The 22,875-nt window shown below is 42.2% G+C and overlaps 1 protein-coding gene across 6 annotated transcripts; it reads right to left on the bottom strand.

The window, feature by feature from the left end:
* Nucleotides 1-803: 803 nt before the first annotated feature.
* LOC117316777 lies at nt 804-22,771 on the bottom strand. 6 transcript variants are annotated; one of them, XM_033871549.1, is made up of 10 exons: nt 22,630-22,771; nt 20,357-20,485; nt 19,401-19,528; nt 19,031-19,091; nt 9,787-9,959; nt 7,599-7,671; nt 4,916-7,265; nt 4,129-4,342; nt 3,283-3,382; nt 804-2,803 (listed from the first exon to the last, which is right to left on the bottom strand). In XM_033871549.1, the coding sequence occupies exons 1-10, from the start codon at nt 22,676-22,678 to the stop codon at nt 1,011-1,013; spliced, it is 5,070 nt and encodes a 1,689-aa protein (XP_033727440.1). In that variant the 5' UTR covers nt 22,679-22,771; the 3' UTR covers nt 804-1,010. The 6 variants fall into 6 exon arrangements, with proteins under 6 accessions (XP_033727440.1, XP_033727456.1, XP_033727463.1 ...); XM_033871565.1 differs by having other exon boundaries at nt 20,415-20,485; nt 22,630-22,745; XM_033871572.1 differs by having other exon boundaries at nt 20,404-20,485; nt 22,630-22,741.
* Nucleotides 22,772-22,875: the final 104 nt, after the last annotated feature.

Below are 22,875 nucleotides of genomic sequence, written 5' to 3'. Positions count from 1 at the left end.
TCGTTCATCCAATCGAGTTCATATTTCAAATAGGAACTGTCGCTACCCCAGTGTGTTTGTGTAGCGTACTCTTGCAACTAAATCATCAATCTTTTCCAGCATCAGTACGGTGTTGTTGAACTGAAGTTGCAGATTGCCTCACAGCAAGGACTGCTATATGTTTATATGTAAAGTGTACATGTAATTTCAATTAATAATCACATCTAAGTATTGTAGGGGTCCTCTCTAGGTGTTGTTCACAAAATGTTTGTCACGCAAGTGTAACTAAATTTGTTCAAGCCGAAGCAATGAGATGTAGTCAGGAAAAATCCTCGACTTAGTCTAACTTGTTTCAAACATACAACAATAATGTTTTTTGTAATCTGAAAGAAGCTGAACAGTAACCAATCAACCACAGGATAATCAATCAATTTAGTATTTTGCATTCAATCATACCGATATCATGAATTTGTTTAGATGCTAGATCTACATGTTGGAATTCTCTCTGCCTGGGAAACACAGCTGGACACGCTTGCACAAGTCAATCTCCTGGAAAGATATTGAAGCCCTGTCTACTTTAAGCGAACTGCTCAGTGAAGGAACATTTTACTACTTGAAGCCACGTGTTGTATTGGATAATGTACTATTGATACTGTTCGCAATAGTGTTCTACATTCATCGTTCACAGATAGGGTTCAACGGCAGTAAGTATGTCACCTTTTGAATTCATGGCGAAGATGAAAACTTACAGGTGAAGGTCATCAAATTGTCAACAAAGGTGAAATCAATATCCCACAGTTAAAACAAAGTTGTAAAATATTTTATTTAAGTTTTAATATCATCTAGTGTAAAATTAACATCTAAAATTATATTGTGTAGAATAAATCTGTATGAAAAATATGAAGCATATAAATATATAGTATAAAAAACAATTAGAGCCTTCTGTAAGTACTATAGCTTGTTTACCTTGGGACTTTCTGAGTTATCAATCAAACATCGGACATCGTTTATAAGGATTTATTTCCTGGTACTTATGAGGAATAGCGTGACTTGAATCCAAGTCCCTGTTTGCCAGTTGGTCGCCCACTGTTTACATTTATGCCATTGTAAGTTTTGTAAGATTTTGGTTTTACATCTGGAGCTGCCATTACAGGCACCTCTGGTTTTTCTGCTATTTGATAGAAGTGAGGATCCTTGGAGACCTGTAAAAAGAAGTCCATGTTTTCCTTGGCTTTGCCAGGAGACACCACAGGTTGTAACAAACTGAGGGCATCATTCCTTTTAGAAAACAACCTAGATAGAGGTTTTGGACGGCCTGGATGCTGACAATACTCAAAATTGTCTTTTGGTAATGACTTGTATTGAAAGTGATTGGCAATTTTCGAAGCTGTTTTCTGACTGTTCATTTTGGTATGCTGATGGCCTTTGTAAAGGCCAGGAGTGTCTTTGTTTTCTGTTGGAAGATCTGGACTAGCTGCAAGTGTATTTCTGGTTGGAGAAGACTCCTCTTCAGAATCGACCTCTCTATCCTGGCCTTTCTTACCTGGCATCTGGAAAAAGCTTGTGTCTCTGGCTACAGCACGGAAGAATTCCAGGTTTTGGTGGGCTACATCTCTACTGATGTAGTTACCTGGGTCATCAGGAATGTACCCTGGACTCCTCCTGCCACCTCTCGGCTTTATGACATTAGAGTCAGTTGTCTCTGTCTCCCTGTAAAACTCGGGATATTTTGATACTGTTTTAAAGAAAAGTAAATTGCCATCAGCTATTTCAGGATCAACTGTATGTTCTCTCGAGTCTGTTCTAGCAAAAGTTCTCGCAATATTTTCTTCTTCTGACCTTAGTGCTTGGCTGGTGTTCTGAGTAGCTCTTGAAACACATCTGAAGAAGTCAAGATTTTCTTCCTTTTTTCGGTGATAGCGATCAGTAAGGCTCGGTGCATAAGAGGGTTCTTTATAAGTTTGTGCATTTTCTTCTTGGTAGCTTCTATTTTCATCTGTAAAATGTAGCATTTCAGCATTTTGTGCTGCATGATTTGCAATTCTTGATAATACTTCAGCAGACAATCTTGAATCCCTGCTTGATGTGCCACTTGATTTCCAGAACCGTGGGTCTGCAGATACTTCATCCATGTCGGTTCCACTAAGTGGAGAGAACTGGTGATGTGGATCTGTTTGGTCTGAATCAATCTCGGCACTGAGTTTCCTCAGCTTGTTCCTCACATCAGACAAAGACTCTGGATTGTCATAGTTCTCCGACTGTTCCAAACTTTCATACCCGGTCTCGTCCAATGTGGTATCACATATACGAGAACGCTCATCACAATAAGCTTTGATGGGAGACATTTGTTTATCCTCAAATTCATTTGGGAAGATATTACCAAAGGGTGTTTTGATGAACAGATCCTGTGAAGCATCTGATTTCAAGTTGTCTGAATTCAAATCTTTCCAAAACTGGGCTCCTGGAAGATTCTTTTTTGGGGCACGGAAGGTGACTTGGAGTTTTTCATAATGTGCTCTCTGTTTTCTACTCAGAGTTGCAGGCAGCAATGTAGGTGTTGAAATGGTTTCACTTGGCTCATCATTCCTAACAGGGATATGTGATTTCTGACCTTGCACTGTCTCCTCTAGGCCAGCAGAGGCTTTCACCTTTGGCCTGAACTGACCGATAGGCCGAGTGATCTCTTCCCAGGTCTGATTCGGAGTCAACCTCATTTCGACTTCTGACTTGATATCACTTAGGTCATCCACTTCAGGAGATGATGTTCTGCTTGGTATGACATCACTTCTTTCCAGTGTACTTCTGTCCATTTCTATATCAAAACCTGAAATCAATGACAATACCCATAAGTATGTAACAACAGACAATTATCACATAACCTCCCTAGTCACGATAGTTTACACAAGGAAATGCTCACCACAGTGAAAAGTCTCGAAAAAGCATGAATTCATTAATTAATTCATAATGCTATTTATAAGTAGTATTAATCCCTAAATTTCACCAGCAAAGGACAAATATATTTCACTGGGGGAAACTTGTATAGTGTACCCAATCAACAATTTGTTTGTTCTATGAAATAGGGCTGCATTGCCGAATGTTTAATTTTTGTTTTGTTTTGTTTTTGTCGAGGTTTTATAAAATTGTCATTATTAACATCGAAAAATAAACAAATATTTGTGTTTGGTGCACAATATATCAAGTTATAGTTTTGCAACCAATCTATTTTTTTATATTAAATTAACATTCTATGTCAATCTGTACCTAAGACACCTGTAGCCCTATCTTTTCGTGCAGTCTATGTACCTGTTATGAGATTGCTGTACTGGGGATTCCTGATACCTGCTGTGGCAGTCTCCTTCTCTTTCTGTACAAGACACACAGGGGGCAGGTTCTTCTTATCAACCTATCATAGATAGTAGTTAAAATTAACTAGAAATCTAATGTTATATCATATATTTATAAAAAGAGCATTCTCAACCATAATATCAAATATTAATTATTCTCAGGGTAAAAATTAAATTGGGCTATAGATAATTTTAGTTGTATACTTAAGGTGTCATGTATTCAGTTTGGTCTCTTTATGAATAACGTTTCACCATGCATGTCATAGATATATTTTACAAAATTACGATGGTGTTTAACAATACACACCTGTCCAAGGCCAAAAAGAAATACATTATTGTATCAAGTAAATACAAATGTTGAAATGCCAGATGAATATTCTATTAAAATGCAGTGCAAGAAAATTGAAGGAGGATCAAAGAGTGAAATAAACAAAGGACAATAACTTTTGCAAAAACTTTCAAATCTAAATGCCTTTCAGGAAAACGCAACTACGTATCATGATTATGTTAAAGCCTACTGTGTCTTAAAGAAATTGGTCAGAAAATGTTTGAGAACGCCTTCAGACAAAAAATCTAATACTAATTTAAGAAAAAAAAAGGCAATAACTTTTGCAAAAATAGTCAAATCAAAATGCCTTTAAGTAAACGCAACTACATATATATCATGATCATGGACCTATGAATATTGGATATTCTCATCTTTCAATGACGACAACACCATTTTTCTTTTAATTTTTCAGAAAACATACAAAAATGAAGTTTGCACTTGACATTTTATTTTTTTGATATCAACTGATAATGTCACCTTAAACACATTTGGAGCAAGTTCCTCCCTGGGACCTGGAGCAGGATACTTGATATGGTTGTCTTGTCCTGTATGTGGATCCTTGTTATCCACAGTTTGAGTGAGATCTTGTTCTGCCAATTCCTCGGACTCTGTCTCGTCCACCTCCTGGATGGAATGGGGAATACTCATGTTTGATGTACTCCATAGAGATCTCGATTCTGGTCGACTGGGGCTGCCATTGTAGTAAAATGAATTAAACATACCATTCTTACTTGTACAATCAAATGGTTACAGAGATCAGCCTCAAACGGCCCTAACAAAACTTACCACAGGTAGTCTCTAACCATGGTGTTCTGATGAACTGCTGATAGGAAGATCATTTAAATCATGTTCCCTTGAATGTAACAGTCTGATGAGTAGCTAATGATGAATATTGGATGAACAGTTATATGAAATGTTTAATAAAGGACTTTTTACTAAATCTCTGTGCAGACCAAACAAGGGTAAACTCAAGACCTACACATAATTGTGCAGACCAGACTAGAGTAAACTCATGTTCTACACAATTGTGCAGACCAAATGATGGTAAACTCATGTTCTACACATAATTGTGCAGACCAAACTAGGGTAAACTCATGTTCTATATATAATTGTGCAGACCAGACAAGAGTAAACTCATGTTCTATATATAATTGTGCAGACCAAACTAGGGTAAACTCATGTTCTATATATAATTGTGCAGACCAAACTAGGGTAAACTCATGTTCTATATATAATTGTGCAGACCAAACTAGGGTAAACTCACCCAGACTGATTCACTCTTCTGACAACTGTCTCGATTTCCAAGTTCATCTCTCTGCCCATATTTATATCCACATCACACCCGACTGGTGTGGGTCTGTCTTGTTCAGCTACAAACTGATAGTGATCTTTGACAGTGCCAGAGGTTGACATCTTTCCTTCCCATTGCCTACCCTTGTCATTTTCTGCTCTAGGAACATGATGCCCTGTATCTCTATACCAAGGATGCCTCCACGGATTGTTGTTGACCACATTGTTTACATTGAGACATTCATTTTCACCAGTTACTTGTTTCTCCATTGAGCTGTCCTGTTCAGCCTTCATTAAGTGATTCTGTACATTGTCCAATATCCTGGATTGGTATACCAATGTACCCGGTGGAACCTGGGACCACAGATCGGTACTACCCGAGCTTTCTCCACATTCGTTTTGATCATTACTTTCATTCTCTGGATAAATTGACACATGCTGGTGGTCAACAGAATACTGCTGACCAATGAGGTGACCACCAGGGAACTGTTTGTACTCGTTCACGTTTCTGGAGTTTACATCAACAGATCTTTCTGTTTTTTGGTTTGATAAATTTCTGCCTTGCTCTCCACAAGTGACATTGACAGGGTTCGTCTTGGACACACTTACAGCTTGCTGTGAAAAGTTTTCCAAAGGTGTTGGTCCCACTCCTGCATCAACATATTTTTTACTTGATTTGTTGGGAACTGAACCAACTTCATCAAACTCTGACTCTGCTATCACAGTGTTTTCACCTTTAACATCAGTATTTTCAGCAATAGAAAAATCTGCACCGGATAATTCTTCTTCCGTAAAGTTTTTTACTTTTCTCTTTTGTTTGGATATGTCTTGGCCTAGATATTCAGCCTCTTCCTCTTGTGTTACAGCCTTGTCCTTTGTGATTTCATCAGAAGCTACTTTTGCTTCTTTTTGCTTTTTTCTGTCAGCTCGTTTTTTTCTTCGCTCCTCCTGAGAGAGCCTTTCTTTACTAACTTCATCTAAGTGATTGGATGCACTTTGTCCAATCGTGGAATGACTCTCATGGTAGTTGGGTTGCTCCTCATTGTTGCTGCGATTTAACAGAGTGTCTTCCATATTTCTGCTCTCATAGTATTTGTGTAACCTTTCCCTGGAATGTAGGGACTGTTCCATGGCCTCTTTTCCGCACCTTGGAACCTCTTCTTTCCTCTCATAGTCTGTGGTAATCTTTTCTTTCATCTTTATAATCTCAGTTGCCATATCTTCATCCCCAGCTGCTGGTGGCTCTTTGCTTTTTTTCTTCTTTGTCCGCTGTTTTCCAGGTGTAGCTGGTCCATCTTGGCAATCAGGTGTACGAATGTCTCCTTTTCTTTTCTTTTTGTCCCACTGTTGGAGTTTTTCCTCGAAGGTGAGAGTACTTTCAATGTTTTCCTGTCTGGGAAGGTCTCTTTCTGCCTCCAACCTAACAACTGCCTGTTGTCCACATCCCGATGCTCCTGTTGACTCCTCACTACATATTCCACTTTCCTTTTGCCTAACTTCCTTCTTTTTAGATTTCTTTTTACGTCTCTCCTCTTGAGGTGGGGTTTCTTGTTCTTTGATATAACCTTCAGCTGCCATTCTCATTTCTTTTCTTTTTTTCCTGTCAGCTCTTCGTCTAGCCTTCTCTAACTCCTGCCTGTCTGGATCAGTTGAAATACTGGAAGACTGCATGGTACAAACTGTATTAGATAAAGTATCATGGTCTAAAGCAGACCTGTTGCCAACTTCCTGAGCATCGAGCTCCCCTCCATCTTCTGTAATCCATGTCTTGATGTGCTGGCTCTTTGCTGAACACTGTGATAAAGATTTATTGGTCTTCCTTTCATCACTCTCGGTTTTCACAATGTCTCTGGGAGTTCGAGGGGTGTAATCTGGATTCTTCACAGTCACTAGTGTAGATGTGTGAGATGGAGAGACTGTTTCCTCTGCTTCATTCACAGGTGTAGTTGTGTGAGGGTTCTCTCCTCCACTTAAAACGATTGTAGGTGTTTGAGGTGGAGATGCAGGCTTCTCCTTGTCTTTAGAAATGTTGCCTGGCGTGGCTGGTCTCCAGGCTTTGTAGTCCTCAACTATGTGAAGTCCCTCTGACGGGTGATCTGAAAGGCACTCCACAGTCTCTTGATTTGGTTTAGCATCTGCTCTACCACCAAGGCTTGGGTATACTCTAACATTGGTTTGGAATTGGACAGATTTGCTTTCTGTTTTGTTCTCTGTATCCATGGCGTCTGCAGAGCCTTTTGTTTTCTGCTCTACAGCATCTGTAGATGATCCACAGGATGCCGTGGAAGATGTCAAACTAGCATGTTCCTCTTTTTGTTTGGCATCTTAAAAAAAGAAAATCAATTCAATATTATACACATATACATTTTAGTATTGTGTTGAAAAACATTTCATATCATTATCATTAGACTTAAAATTGTCAAAACAATAACCAACTCAAGTTCTTCTTGCACAAATGCTTCGCTTTTCAGGTGAAAGCAATCAAGAATGCTTGTGTGAAGTAGACATTGCATTGATGTGTCTGTGATGTCATACGATCATATTGTGAATGGGGAATACCCCTGTCTCAACCCAGGAAGGATAAGGAAATCACACCATACAATATATTTTGTAAAGATTCCACCATACAAGATTTACTAGTCCTCCTATATACTTACTCTCATTCCTACAGTGCCCTCTGTTGACAGTCCTGTTTTCTGACATCATTGTTTCTTCATATTGAGGATAAATCTGTCAGCAATGAAATAAGAACTTGTAATAGTAAAAATAAAATTTATCAAAAACACCACACCAGCTTGTATACATGTAATAGATATCAAATTTGATTCCATTAATCAAAAAAAATTGTTTTTATTCTTTCACAGGACACAATATAATATACTGTAGTCTGTAACAAATTAATTTTCATTAACACTAATTAGTCCCCCAAGACCAATGAAGTTACTGAAAGTCACTACCAAGGTCCTTGACTAACACAGTTCTTGACTATGAACAAAATTCATGATTTTAATAGTTGTATGGTTCCAATGTACAAAATCATTTTTTTATTACATATTTAACCATAAAACTGAATAAATAGTGTCTTGTTTTTTTATTGTATGTTAAATATTTACAAGTCTGATTTTGATGGAAACATATCAAATGACAAGATTTGAGATTTCATCATTTTAGAAATTTATATTTTGTAATAAGTAAGAAAACTGAACTGTTTTCATCTTTCTTTTGTGTCTATAAAGAAAGAAAAGCTGATTGGATTCCTTTCAGAGAAATATTATAAAATCTAAATGTAAGAAACATTGTCTTTTGCCATACCAATAACACAGGAAGGATACATATCAGGGTGAGGGTAGATCTTAGATGTAGACGAGATATGAAATGTACATGAGAGATGAAATGTACATGAGATATGAAATGTACATGAGAGATGAAATGTACATGAGAGATGAAATGTACATGAGATAAGAAATGTACATGAGATAGGAAATGTACATGGGAGATGAAATGTACATGAGATGAAATGTACATGAGATGAAAAGTACATGAGATAAGAAATGTACATGAGAGATGAAATGTACATGAGAGATGAAATGTACATGAGATGAAAAGTACATGAGATAAGAAATGTACATGAGAGATGAAATGTACATGAGAGATGAAATGTACATGAGAGATGAAATGTACATGAGATGAAAAGTACATGAGATAAGAAATGTACATGAGAGATGAAATGTACATGAGAGATGAAATGTACATGAGATGAAAAGTACATGAGATAAGAAATGTACATGAGAGATGAAATGTACATGAGAGATGAAATGTACATGAGATATGAAATGTACATGAGAGATGAAATGTACATGAGATAAGAAATGTACATGAGATAGGAAATGTACATGGGAGATGAAATGTACATGAGATGAAATGTACATGAGATGAAATGTACATGAGATGAAAAGTACATGAGATAAGAAATGTACATGAGAGATGAAATGTACATGAGAGATGAAATGTACATGAGATGAAAAGTACATGAGATAAGAAATGTACATGAGAGATGAAATGTACATGAGAGATGAAATGTACATGAGAGATGAAATGTACATGAGATGAAAAGTACATGAGATAAGAAATGTACATGAGAGATGAAATGTACATGAGAGATGAAATGTACATGAGAGATGAAATGTACATGAGATGAAAAGTACATGAGATAAGAAATGTACATGAGAGATGAAATGTACATGAGAGATGAAATGTACATGGGAGATGAAATGTACATGAGATGAAATGTACATGAGATGAAAAGTACATGAGATATGAAATGTACATGGGAGATGAAATGTACATGAGAGATGAAATGTACATGAGATAAGAAATGTACATGAGATAGGAAATGTACATGAGAGATGAAATGTACATGAGAGATGAAATGTACATGACATATGAAATGTACATGAGATAGGAAATGTACATGAGATAGGAAATGTACATGAGATGAAAAGTACATGAGATAGGAAATGTACATGACATATGAAATGTACATCAGAAATGAAATGTACATGACATGTGAAATGTAGATGAGAGATGAAATGTAGATGATATATAAAATGTACATGAGATATGAAATGTACACGAGAGATGAAATGTACTTGACATATGAAATGTACATGAAATATGAAATGTACTTGACATATGGAAATGTAATTGACATATGAAATGTACTTGACATATGAAATGTACATGAGATAGGAAATGTACATGAGATAGGAAATGAGCAAGAAAGAGACATAAGCCTGAATTATACTACCAGTTTTGAGTTTGTAACATCAGTAATATTTATTCTACCTGTCGGTCAACAATAGTTTCCTCCGGTTCTGGAGACAGACTGGCTATATCAAACATGTTAGTGATGGAGAAGGTCTGTGAAGATGAGTCCACAGCTGTTTGCGTTACATCCTCATTTTGAAGCCCAACAGACTGACCACTTCCTCGTGAAGAGCAGCTCTCTATTCGTTTTACTATGAAGAGAGAACACAATTTATTTAAAGGTCAGTCAGCTGGTATGAAGTTTCATCAGATTTCAGGCATGATGGTGTTTGGGAGACTGTGGGTGTTGGGAGACTGTGGGTGTTTGGGGGACTGTAAGAGTTAGTGGGACTGCAAGTGTTTGGGAAACTGTGGGTGTTTGGGACACTGTGGGTGTTTGGGAAACTGTGGGTGTTGGGGGAACTGTAAGAGTTAGTGAGACTGTGGGTGTGGGGGGACTGTGGGTGTTAGGGAGACTCTGGGTGTTTGGGAGACTGTGGGTGTGGGGGGACTGTGGGTGTTAGGGACACTGTGGGTGTTAGGGAGACTGTGGGTGTTTGGGAGACTGTGGGTGTGGGGGGACTGTGGGTGTTAGGGAGACTGTGGGTGTTTGGGAGACTGTGAGTGTTTGGGAGACTGTGGGTGTTTGGGAGACTGGGTGTTTGGGAGACTATGGGTGTTTGGGAGACTGTGAGTGTTGGGGAGATTGTAGGTGTTGGGAGACTGTGGGTGTTAGGGAGACTGTAGGTGTTGGGAGACTGTAGGTGTTGGGGAGACTGTGGGTGTTTGGGAAACTGTGGGTGTTAGGGAGACTGTGGCTGTTTGGGAGACTGTGGATGTTAGGGGGACTGTGGGTGTTGTTGGGAGACTGTGGGTGTTGGGGGGGGGGGGGGGGGGGGGGGGGGGACTGTGGGTGTTAGGGAGACTGTGGGTGTTAGCCTTAGGGAGACTGTGGGTGTTTGGGAGACTGGATGCTGGGAGACTGGGTGTTAGGGAGACTGTGGGTGTTTAGGAGACTGTGGGTGTTTGGGAGACTGAGTGTTTGGGAGACTGTGGGTGTTAGGGAGATTGTGGATGTTAGGGAGACTGTGGGTGTTGGGGGACTGTGTGTGTTAGGGAGACTGTGTGTGTTAGGGAGACTGTGGGTGTTGGGGAGACTGTGGGTGTTAGGGAAACTGTAGGTGTTTAGGAGACTGTGGGTGTTTGGGAGACTGTGAGTGTTTGGGAAACTGTAGGTGTTAGGGAGACTGTGGGTGTTAGGGGGACTGTGGGTCTTGGGGGAATGTGGGTGTTAGGGAGACTGTGGGTGTTAGGGAGACTGTGGGTGTTAGCCTTAGGGAGACTGTGGGTGTTTGGGAGACTGGATGCTGGGAGACTGGGTGTTAGGGAGACTGTGGGTGTTTAGGAGACTGTGGGTGTTTGGGAGACTGTGAGTGTTTGGGAGACTGTGGGTGTTAGGGAGATTGTGGATGTTAGGGAGACTGTGGGTGTTGGGGGACTGTGGGTGTTAGGGAGACTGTGTGTGTTAGGGAGACTGTGGGTGTTGGGGAGACTGTGGGTGTTAGGGAAACTGTAGGTGTTAGGGAGACTGTGGGTGTTGGGGAGACTGTGGGTGTTAGGGAAACTGTAGGTGTTAGGGAGACTGTGGGTGTTAGGGGGACTGTGGGTCTTGGGGGAATGTGGGTGTTAGGGAGACTGTGGGTGTTTGGGAGACTGTGAGTGTTTGGGAGACTGTGAGTGTAAGGGACACTGTGGGTGTTAGGGAGACTGTGGGTGTTGGGGGACTGTGGGTGTTAGGGAGACTGTGGGTGTTGGGGAGACTGTGGGTGTTAGGGAAACTGTAGGTGTTGGGGAGACTAGGTGTTGGGGAGACTGTGGGTGTTAGGGAAACTGTAGGTGTTAGGGAGACTGTGGGTGTTAGGGGGACTGTGGGTGTTGGGGAGACTGTGGGTGTTAGGGAAACTGTAGGTGTTAGGGAGACTGTGGGTGTTGGGGAGACTGTGGGTGTTTGGGACACTGTGAGTGTTAGGGAGACTGTGGGTGTTGGGGGACTGTGGGTGTTAGGGAGACTGTGGGTGTTGGGGAGACTGTGGGTGTTAGGGAGACTGTGGGTGTTTGGGAGACTGTGGGTGTTTGGGAGACTGTGGGTGTTGGGGAGACTGTGGGTGTTAGGGAAACTGTAGGTGTTAGGGAGACTGTGGGTGTTGGGGAGACTGTGGGTGTTAGGGAAACTGTAGGTGTTAGGGAGACTGTGGGTGTTAGGGGGACTGTGGGTCTTGGGGGAATGTGGGTGTTAGGGAGACTGTGGGTGTTTGGGAGACTGTGGGTGTTTGGGAGACTGTGGGTGTTGGGAGACTGTGGGTGTTGGGGGACTGTGTGTGTTAGGGAGAGTGTGGGTGTTGGGGGGGGGGGGGGGACTGTGGGTGTTTAGGAGAATGTGTGTGTGTTTGGGGGACTGTGGGTGTTAGGGAGACTGGGTGTTTGGGAGACTGTGGGTGTTTGGGAGACTGAGAGTGTTTGGTAGACTGTGGGTGTTTGGGAGACTGGGTGTTTAGGAGATTATGGATGCTAGGGAGACTGTGGGTGTTTAGGAGACTGTGGGTGTTTGGGAGACTGTGAGTGTTTGGGAGACTGTGGGTGTTAGGGAGATTGTGGATGTTAGGGAGACTGTGGGTGTTGGGGGACTGTGGGTGTTAGGGAGACTGTGTGTGTTAGGGAGACTGTGGGTGTTGGGGAGACTGTGGGTGTTAGGGAAACTGTAGGTGTTAGGGAGACTGTGGGTGTTGGGGAGACTGTTGGTGTTAGGGAAACTGTAGGTGTTAGGGAGACTGTGGGTGTTAGGGGGACTGTGGGTCTTGGGGGAATGTGGGTGTTAGGGAGACTGTGGGTGTTAGGGAGACTGTGGGTGTTAGCCTTAGGGAGACTGTGGGTGTTAGCCTTAGGGAGACTGTGGGTGTTTGGGAGACTGGATGCTGGGAGACTGGGTGTTAGGGAGACTGTGGGTGTTTAGGAGACTGTGGGTGTTTGGGAGACTGTGAGTGTTTGGGAGACTGTGGGTGTTAGGGAGATTGTGGATGTTAGGGAGACTGTGGGTGTTGGGGGACTGTGGGTGTTAGGGAGACTGTGTGTGTTAGGGAGACTGTGGGTGTTGGGGAGACTGTGGGTGTTAGGGAAACTGTAGGTGTTAGGGAGACTGTGGGTGTTGGGGAGACTGTGGGTGTTAGGGAAACTGTAGGTGTTAGGGGGACTGTGGGTGTTAGGGAGACTGTGGGTGTTGGGGAGACTGGGTGTTAGGGAAACTGTAGGTGTTAGGGAGACTGTGGGTGTTAGGGGGACTGTGGGTCTTGGGGGAATGTGGGTGTTAGGGAGACTGTGGGTGTTTGGGAGACTGTGAGTGTTTGGGAGACTGTAGGTGTTGGGGGACTGTGGGTGTTTGGGAGACTGTGAGTGTTAGGGACACTGTGGGTGTTAGGGAGACTGTGAGTGTTGGGGGACTGTGGGTGTTAGGGAGACTGTGGGTGTTGGGGAGACTGTGGGTGTTAGGGAAACTGTAGGTGTTGGGGAGACTGTAGGTGTTGGGGAGACTGTGGGTGTTAGGGAAACTGTAGGTGTTAGGGGGACTGTGGGTCTTGGGGGAATGTGGGTGTTAGGGAGACTGTGGGTGTTTGGGAGACTGTGAGTGTTTGGGAGACTGTAGGTGTTGGGGGACTGTGGGTGTTTGGGAGACTGTGAGTGTTAGGGACACTGTGGGTGTTAGGGAGACTGTGAGTGTTGGGGGACTGTGGGTGTTAGGGAGACTGTGGGTGTTGGGGAGACTGTGGGTGTTAGGGAAACTGTAGGTGTTGGGGAGACTGTGGGTGTTGGGGAGACTGTGGGTGTTAGGGAAACTGTAGGTGTTAGGGAGACTGTGGGTGTTAGGGGGACTGTGGGTGTTAGGGAGACTGTGGGTGTTGGGGAGACTGGGTGTTAGGGAAACTGTAGGTGTTAGGGAGACTGTGGGTGTTGGGGAGACTGTGGGTGTTTGGGAGACTGTGAGTGTTAGGGAGACTGTGGGTGTTGGGGGACTGTGGGTGTTAGGGAGACTGTGGGTGTTGGGGAGACTGTGGGTGTTAGGGAGACTGTGGGTGTTTGGGAGACTGTGGGTGTTTGGGAGACTGTGGGTGTTGGGGAGACTGTGGGTGTTAGGGAAACTGTAGGTGTTAGGGAGACTGTGGGTGTTGGGGAGACTGTGGGTGTTAGGGAAACTGTAGGTGTTAGGGAGACTGTGGGTGTTAGGGGGGACTGTGGGTCTTGGGGGAATGTGGGTGTTAGGGAGACTGTGGGTGTTTGGGAAACTGTAGGTGTTAGGGAGACTGTGGGTGTTGGGGAGACTGTGGGTGTTAGGGAAACTGTAGGTGTTAGGGAGACTGTGGGTGTTAGGGGGACTGTGGGTCTTGGGGGAATGTGGGTGTTAGGGAGACTGTGGGTGTTTGGGAGACTGTGAGTGTTTGGGAGACTGTAGGTGTTGGGGGACTGTGGGTGTTTGGGAGACTGTGAGTGTTAGGGACACTGTGGGTGTTAGGGAGACTGTGAGTGTTGGGGGACTGTGGGTGTTAGGGAGACTGTGGGTGTTGGGGAGACTGTGGGTGTTAGGGAAACTGTAGGTGTTGGGGAGACTGTAGGTGTTGGGGAGACTGTGGGTGTTAGGGAAACTGTAGGTGTTAGGGAGACTGTGGGTGTTAGGGGGACTGTGGGTGTTAGGGAGACTGTGGGTGTTGGGGAGACTGGGTGTTAGGGAAACTGTAGGTGTTAGGGAGACTGTGGGTGTTGGGGAGACTGTGGGTGTTTGGGACACTGTGAGTGTTAGGGAGACTGTGGGTGTTGGGGGACTGTGGGTGTTAGGGAGACTGTGGGTGTTGGGGGACTGTGGGTGTTTGGGAGACTGTGAGTGTTAGGGACACTGTGGGTGTTAGGGAGACTGTGAGTGTTGGGGGACTGTGGGTGTTAGGGAGACTGTGGGTGTTGGGGAGACTGTGGGTGTTAGGGAAACTGTAGGTGTTGGGGAGACTGTAGGTGTTGGGGAGACTGTGGGTGTTAGGGAAACTGTAGGTGTTAGGGAGACTGTGGGTGTTAGGGGGACTGTGGGTGTTAGGGAGACTGTGGGTGTTGGGGAGACTGGGTGTTAGGGAAACTGTAGGTGTTAGGGAGACTGTGGGTGTTGGGGAGACTGTGGGTGTTTGGGAGACTGTGGGTGTTAGGGAGACTGTGGGTGTTGGGGGACTGTGGGTGTTAGGGAGACTGTGGGTGTTGGGGAGACTGTGGGTGTTAGGGAGACTGTGGGTGTTTGGGAGACTGTGGGTGTTTGGGAGACTGTGGGTGTTGGGGAGACTGTGGGTGTTAGGGAAACTGTAGGTGTTAGGGAGACTGTGGGTGTTGGGGAGACTGTGGGTGTTAGGGAAACTGTAGGTGTTAGGGAGACTGTGGGTGTTAGGGGGGACTGTGGGTCTTGGGGGAATGTGGGTGTTAGGGAGACTGTGGGTGTTTGGGAGACTGTGGGTGTTTGGGAGACTGTGGGTGTTAGGGAGAGTGTGGGTGTTGGGGGGGGGGGGGGGGGGGGACTGTGGGTGTTTGGGAGAATGTGTGTGTTTGGGGGACTGTGGGTGTTTGGGAGACTGTGGGTGTTTGGGAGACTGAGAGTGTTTGGTAGACTGTGGGTGTTTGGGAGACTGGGTGTTTAGGAGATTATGGATGCTAGGGAGACTGTGGGTGTTGGGGGGACTGTGGGTGTTAGGGAGACTGTGGGTGTTGGGGGGACTGTGGGTGTTTGGGAGAATGTGTGTGTTTGGGGGACTGTGGGTGTTAGGGAGACTTTGGGTGTTTGGGAGACCTTGGTGTTAGGGGGACTGAGTGTTTGGGAGACTGTGGTTGTTTGGGAGGCTGTGGGTGTAAGGGGGGCTGTGGGTGTTTGGGAGACTGTGGGTGTTAGGGGGACTGTGGGTATTGGGGGGACTGTGGATGTTCGGGGGACTGTGGGTGTTGGGGGACTGTAAGAGTTAGTGGGACTCTGAGTGTTTAGGAGACAGTTAGTGTTTGGGCAAATGTGTGAGGGGTTGGAAGAATGTGAGTTTTTTGGGAGACTGTGAGAGTATTTTGGAGACTGTGCAAATGTTTGGAGAATGAAATAATATATGGAAGACTGAGTTTAGGAGACTTATGGTGTTAGACAGACAGTGAATATATTGGGTTGTTTATGGTGTTTGTGGCTGTTTAGGGGATGGAGTTTGTATGTGTTTTGGGTGCAAGTGTGGTTGTACTTTAAAGGGACATTGGGTGACAAATAAATTGTTCATCCCTTGGAGGTTGTGGTATATTAGGTGGTAGTGGGACTGAGTTAGGTTGTGGGGTTGTGGATGGTAGTGATGTTATGTGAGGTAGTGGTATGTTAGGTGGTAGTGGGACTTTGTTTGGTTGTGGGGTTGTGGATGGTAGTGATGTTATGTGAGGTAGTGATATGTTAAGTGGTAGTGGTATGTTAGGTGGCAGTGGGACTTTGTTTGGTTGTGGATGGTTGTGATGTTATGTGAGGTAGCGGTATGCTAGGTGGTAGTGGGACTGTGTTTGGTTGTGGGGTTGTGGATGGTAGTGATGTTATGTGAGGTAGTGGTATGTTAGGTGGTAGTAGGACTGTGTTTGGTTGTGGGGTTGTGGATGGTAGTAATGTTATGTGAGGTAGTGGTATGTTAGGTGGTAGTTGGACTGTGTTTGGTTGTGGATGGTAGTGATGTTATGTGAGGTAGTGGTATGTTAGGTGGTAGTGGTATGTTAGGTGGTAGTTGGACTGTGTTTGGTTGTGGATGGTAGTGGTGCTGTGTGAGTTAGTGGTATGTTAGGTGATAGTTGGACTGTGTTTGGTTGTGGATGATAGTGATACTGTGTGAGGTAGTGGTATGTTAGGTGGTAGTGGGACTGTGTTTGGTTGTGGGGTTGTGGATGGTAGTGATGTTATGTGAGGTAGTGGTATATTAGGTGGTAGTGGGACTGTGGTTTGGTTGTGGGGTTGTGGATGGTAGTGATGTTATGTGAGGTAGCGGTATGTTAGGTGGTAGTGGGACTGTGTTTGGTTGTGGATGGTAGTGATGTTATGTGAGGTAGTGGTATGTTAGGTGGTAGTAGGACTGTGTTTGGTTGTGGGGTTGTGGATGGTAGTGATGCTGTGTGAGTTAGTGGTATGTTAGGTGGTAGTGGGACTGTGTTTGGTTGTGGATGGTAGTGATGCTGTGTGAGGTAGTGGTATGTTAGGTGGTAGTGGGACTGTGTTTGGTTGTGGGGTTGTGGATGGTAGTGATGTTATGTGAGGTAGTGGTATGTTAGGTGGTAGTAGGACTGTGTTTGGTTGTGGGGTTGTGGATGGTAGTGATGCTGTGTGAGTTAGTGGTATGTTAGGTGGTAGTGGGACTGTGTTTGGTTGTGGATGATAGTGATACTGTGTGAGGTAGTGATATGTTAGGTGGTATTGGGACTGTGTTTGGTTGTGGGGTTGTGGATGGTAGTGATGTTATGTGAGGTAGTGGTATATTAGGTGGTAGTGAGACTGTGGTTGGTTGTGGGGTTGTGGATGGTAGTGATGTTATGTGAGGTAGCAGTATGTTAGGTGGTAGTGGGACTGTGTTTGGTTGTGGGGTTGTGGATGGTAGTGATGCTGTGTGAGTTAGTGGTATGTTAGGTGGTAGTGGGACTGTGTTTGGTTGTGGATGGTAGTGATGCTGTGTGAGGTAGTGGTATGTTAGGTGGTAGTGGGACTTTGTTTAGTTGTGGGGTTGTGGATGGTAGTGATGTTATGTGAGGTAGTGGTATGTTAGGTGGCAGTAGGACTGTGTTTGGTTGTGGGGTTGTGGATGGTAGTGATGCTGTGTGAGGTAGTGGTATGTTAGGTGGTAGTGGTATGTTAGTTGGTTGTGGGACTGTGTTTGGTTGTGGGGTTGTGGATGGTAGTGATGTTATGTGAGGTAGTGGTATGTTAGGTGGTCGTGGGACTGTGTTTGGTTGTGGGGTTGTGGATGGTAGTGATGCTGTGTGAGGTTGTGGTATATTAGGTGGTAGTGGGACTGTGTTTGGCTGTGGGGTTGTGGATGGTAGTGGTATGTTTGGCAGTGGTATATTAGGTGGTAACTAGTGGGACTGTGTTTGGTTGTGGGGTTGTGGATGGTAGTGATGCTGTGTGAGTTAGTGGTATGTTAGGTGGTAGTGGGACTATGTTTGGCTGTGGGGTTGTGGATGTTAGTGGTATGTTTGGCAGTGGTATGTTAGGTGGTAGTGGGACTGTGTTTGGTTTTGGGGTTGTGGATGGTAGTGATGCTGTGTGAATTAGTGGTATGTTAGGTGGTAGTGGGACTATGTTTGGCTGTGGGGTTGTGGATGTTAGTGGTATGTTTGGCAGTGGTATGTTAGGTGGTAGTGGGACTGTGTTTGGTTTTGGGGTTGTGGATGGTAGTGATGCTGTGTGAGTTAGTGGTATATTAGGTGGTAGTGGGACTGTGTTTGCTGTTGGGTTGTGGATGGTAGTGATGTTATGTGAGGTACTGGTATGTTAGGTGGTATTGGGACTTTGTTTGGTTGTGGGGTAGTGGATGGTATTGATGCTGTGTGAGGTAGTGGTATGTTAGGTGGTCGTGGGACTGTGTTTGGTTGTGGGGTTGTGGATGGTAGTGATGCTGTGTGAGTTAGTGGTATATTAGGTGGTAGTGGGACTGTGTTTGGTTGTGGGGTTGTGGATGGTAGTGATGCTGTGTGAGGTAGTGGTATGTTAGGTGGTATTGGGACTTTGTTTGGTTGTGGGGTTGTGGATGGTAGTGATGTTATGGTTGGCAGTGGTATGTTAGGTGGCAGTAGGACTGAGTTAGGTTGTGGGGTTGTGGATGGTAGTGATGCTGTGTGAGGTAGTGGTATGTTAGGTGGCATTCTCGCAACATTGACTGGAAGGGAAGTAACTCTGATATATCAGAATAGTTAGGTGGTAGTGGGAATGTGGATTATCAGATGGTAGTGATGTTATGTGAGATAGTGGTATTTTAGGTGGTAGCTTGACTTAGTGGACAGTGTTTGGTAGCTGGACTGTGGATGGTAGTGATATTATATATATATAGATATATATATATGAGATGTATGAACAAATCTTATAAATTTTTCATTAGATCAAGCTACTTGTGAGGCTTCTTGTGAGCCAAAATGCAAAATATGTGACATGATTCAAGAATGATTTTCTTTTTTTTTGCATGAATCTTAACTTCCATATTTTGTATCTTACCACTTAAGCGATGGATCACTTTCTGTACTCCAGGTGAAAAAGGTCTTGGCAAAGGAGCTTCCTGGAAAATACCAGAATAAAGTGATAAGCATGCTCTTTACTTACTAAATTAACTTATCAAAAAATAAAGAAAAAAGCTTTGCATGATACATGATGTTTATATACATGCATGTATCATGTGATATTTTTAAAATTCAAAACACAAAAAAAAAAGTTATTTGGCAAAGTAGAAAAGTATCAAATTTGAAAAGTAACAACAGTTATTATTAACATGCACAGAGTGTATCCTCTGAGAGCAGTTTATGACAAGAATATATGATACATCTAAGTTTACTATACTGCCTCCGAACAGTATGATGGAGTGTTTTACCTGTGAAGTCTGTGAAGGTTCTGTGTGTTCAGGTAACTCCATGATGACAGACAGTGAGCGATCTTCCATAACAGAAGTGCCGGAATGTTTGTTTGGATGAATTCTTTTTCCCTTTCTACGGAAACGCGCTGATATATAAAATGAAACCCAAAAATTAAACTTCAAAAGGTACATGTAAAGTTTATATATATTTTCCAGTAGATAAGTTTATTTCTTTTATATTTTTTGCTAGTTTTTTCAACAGATGACAAAATCTTCCTGTGAATTATTTTTCAGAAATGATGTCATTATAATTCACAATCATAAAACAATTATTCTAACTGATCTGATATATGGAGTGGCATTTGATTGACCAATAGTAATAACTTTATAACAATGATTATACCATTGTTGAAATTCTCATTTACTAAGTTAGGTTTGAAAAGCAAAGGTTAATGATCTATGTGACCTTAACTGTCATTTACTATAATGGTGATCACTGTAATTTCTGGGAAAATTGCACAAATAAATGAAATAATGCAATTTTGGTGCTTTCAGCTCCAGTGAATTAGAATATGGACAAGCTTATTGTGTTATAATATTCTATATCACTGTCACATATATCTCTTATATTTGCTCTGTTCTGTGGAGTCGGTGAAATTCTATTAGACAGTGGAATCAAGTGACACTAATGCAAATCTCAAAACACTAAAATGATCCATTACTATTTCTACTAGGAAATGCGGTGTATTTGGTTTTGAGATGCAGACTGATCAAACTTTGAAGTAAGAATGTCCAAACCGATTTTGTTATACTTTTCTTCTTCAAATTCAAATTTCATTTCTGCATACATGCTAGTGCTCTAAAAGTAAGATAGGTTGTTTACACTTGAGTTCCCAGTTTGGATACAATAAGTACACATATTACACAATATTACCATTGATCAAATACTTCATATTTTATAAATATGAACTTACACAATATTCTGCGGAAATATATTTTAAGCCTTGTAGAAAATCCCAACCTTATCCTTACATGTCCTGAACTTGTGCTGCTTGAAGTTGAAGAATTTGAAGAGGAACCTCCTGGTGATACTGTACCACTAGCTAAAATAAAACAAAGAAAAGAGTTACTCCAACATAATAACCTGCTGTAATCATACATTCACTAAACTCTAAATTCCGTCTAAGGTTAATCCAAATTGTGTATTTCCAATATATTCCTTGGGTCATCATGCTATTCATATTGTTTCAACTTAATTATATCAAACATATATCGACTACTCATGAAATAAATATCCTGAAGCTTATTAGCTATAGGCCCACAGGAAAGATAACTGTGTTCTTTTTGTATCACACTGCATTTTAATGTGTGTTTATTGTGTTTTGACTTAGTGGAATTAATTAGGCCTTCTTTTTCCAAAATTTGGTTTTGCAGTTAGGGACCTGGGCCCATATTCATAAAAAATCTTAAGTTAAATACTTATGTTTGACTTAAGTTATACTTAACTATAAATATTTTACTTAGTTAAATAAAACTTAAGTTAGAACTTAAGTACTATTCATAAACGACTTAAGTATTTACTTAGTGCATACTTAGCTAAGTATGAATATTTAAGTATTTCATGTAGTTGCTATGTTGTTGTTAAGTAGCTGCGTGATGTCTTTCGTAAAACGTGAAATTTGGCACCGGTGTCCTGGCATTCCAAGACGATCAGAATCCGGAAATGGCAACAGCAAAAAAGACGAGATGACCAAACTTGACAATGGACGAATAATGTCTGGCGATGGTGAGGCTAGTACATGTTTACAAGTGAAAGAAAACATGTCATACGTGGACGATTTAAGGACGGAATGTCGGCATTGGCAAATAGGCAAGCGTGGGTTCAGGTTTCCGGCAGATTGAACAGTTCAGATGCATTAATCAGGAGAGAGCCGGAAGAATGCATGAAAATTAGACTAACCTCGTCGTTCAGGCCAAAAATGCATATAGCGTGTTCATCGTAGAGTCAAAGAGAACAAGTACGTTTTAGTTGATTTCCACTAAACCAAACATCAGTTGAAATGTACATATCAAACCCCTAGTTACATTGTACGATCTGTAAAATCCCGCTCCGCAAACATGCTAGAACTGTCACAACAATCAACTGTTATTTAAAACTTTCGTTTCGTTATCAAAGCAGGGGAGTACTAAATACATGACAGGGCCGGAATGCACATGAACGGGTTAAAGTTCAAGTACAAGTAACCTCAATGTTTTTTTAATATACAGGTAAGAACTCTATAGATATACATGTTTTTAATTAATGAATAAAAGATACAATAAAACTTTGAGGCAGTATTTCTGGTTTGTGAAAGTCAGCAAGAGAAACAAAAATGAAGTTTTATCTAAATAGAATTTGATTGGTATGTGGGTATGTTCATTATAAACTACAATTGCTCCGTGTCGTTGTAGTATTGACTTCGTAATGGACCTTAACGACAGTGAGATTGACTCCTCCATCTTCGATTCAAACCCTTACATCTTGTTTTAAATGATTGAATACAACAAAATCTGAAGTTAATGATTTTTTTTTAAAAACAAGTTGATTTCTGTCGATTTCGTGAAGTCATCTTTCTTCTGAGTTGTTAAGTATTTACTTAAGTATTTTTAAAGGAAGTTAAACATCCTCATGACGTTACTTAACTTTAAGTAAAAACTTAAGTAATACTTAAGCTTAAGTAGTTTTATGAATACAACTTAAGATAAAACCTTGAATTAAGTAAATACTTAAGTTTATTTTAGTACTTAAGTACAAATGTCCTACTTAAGTATTTACTTAAGTGAAATACTTAACTTAAGTTTTTTTATGAATATGGGCCCAGTTGTGTAAGGGGTGACTATGTGCAGAGTAGGCCTACTCCTAGTGAGATGTGAGGTTAATAAATGTATATGGTACAAGGATGGCCCGAAGGTTTAAAATATTTAGAAAACCTTTTCTAAAATGGATGGAGGCCAGCCAGAGCACTCGAAACATATATCAAAATGATACTCGACATATTTCAGTGTCTACATGTATATTTATTGTTCATTTTTTTCCATAGCATGTTTAACAGTCTACTAGTCTAGTACCAGAACATTGACCTGATGTTTTTATTACACAAATCTGGTAAGATATAAGGACTGCAGTGGTTCAGTAGCTAGACGTCGCTATACGCATGACTCTAGTGTACGGAATAGGATTATCATAAACAATAAGAAAAATACTTACATCCACTACCACACAGTAGAAACCTGTTCCGCCTCTTCTTAATTGTCATTATGCAACCGCAACCCACGGTTGGAACGTCCCGTCTCCATGTTGGTTGCTACCGCCAATGAAACTTCAAAACGAGGCTCACCGGATGTTACATGCATAACAAAAGAAACTCGGTTACCTGCCGTAGTACAATTTCGCTCCGCTAGGAGTAGTTGTTTTTTATGGAAAGCCGATGCGACATGCTAAATGTGAATGCTT

Source organism: Pecten maximus, chromosome 2 (assembly GCF_902652985.1).
Source record: "Pecten maximus chromosome 2, xPecMax1.1, whole genome shotgun sequence".
In the NCBI taxonomy this organism is placed as follows: domain Eukaryota; kingdom Metazoa; phylum Mollusca; class Bivalvia; order Pectinida; family Pectinidae; genus Pecten; species Pecten maximus.
Note: the sequence above shows the minus strand (reverse complement) of the source record. Positions and strands in the feature narration are given on the sequence as shown.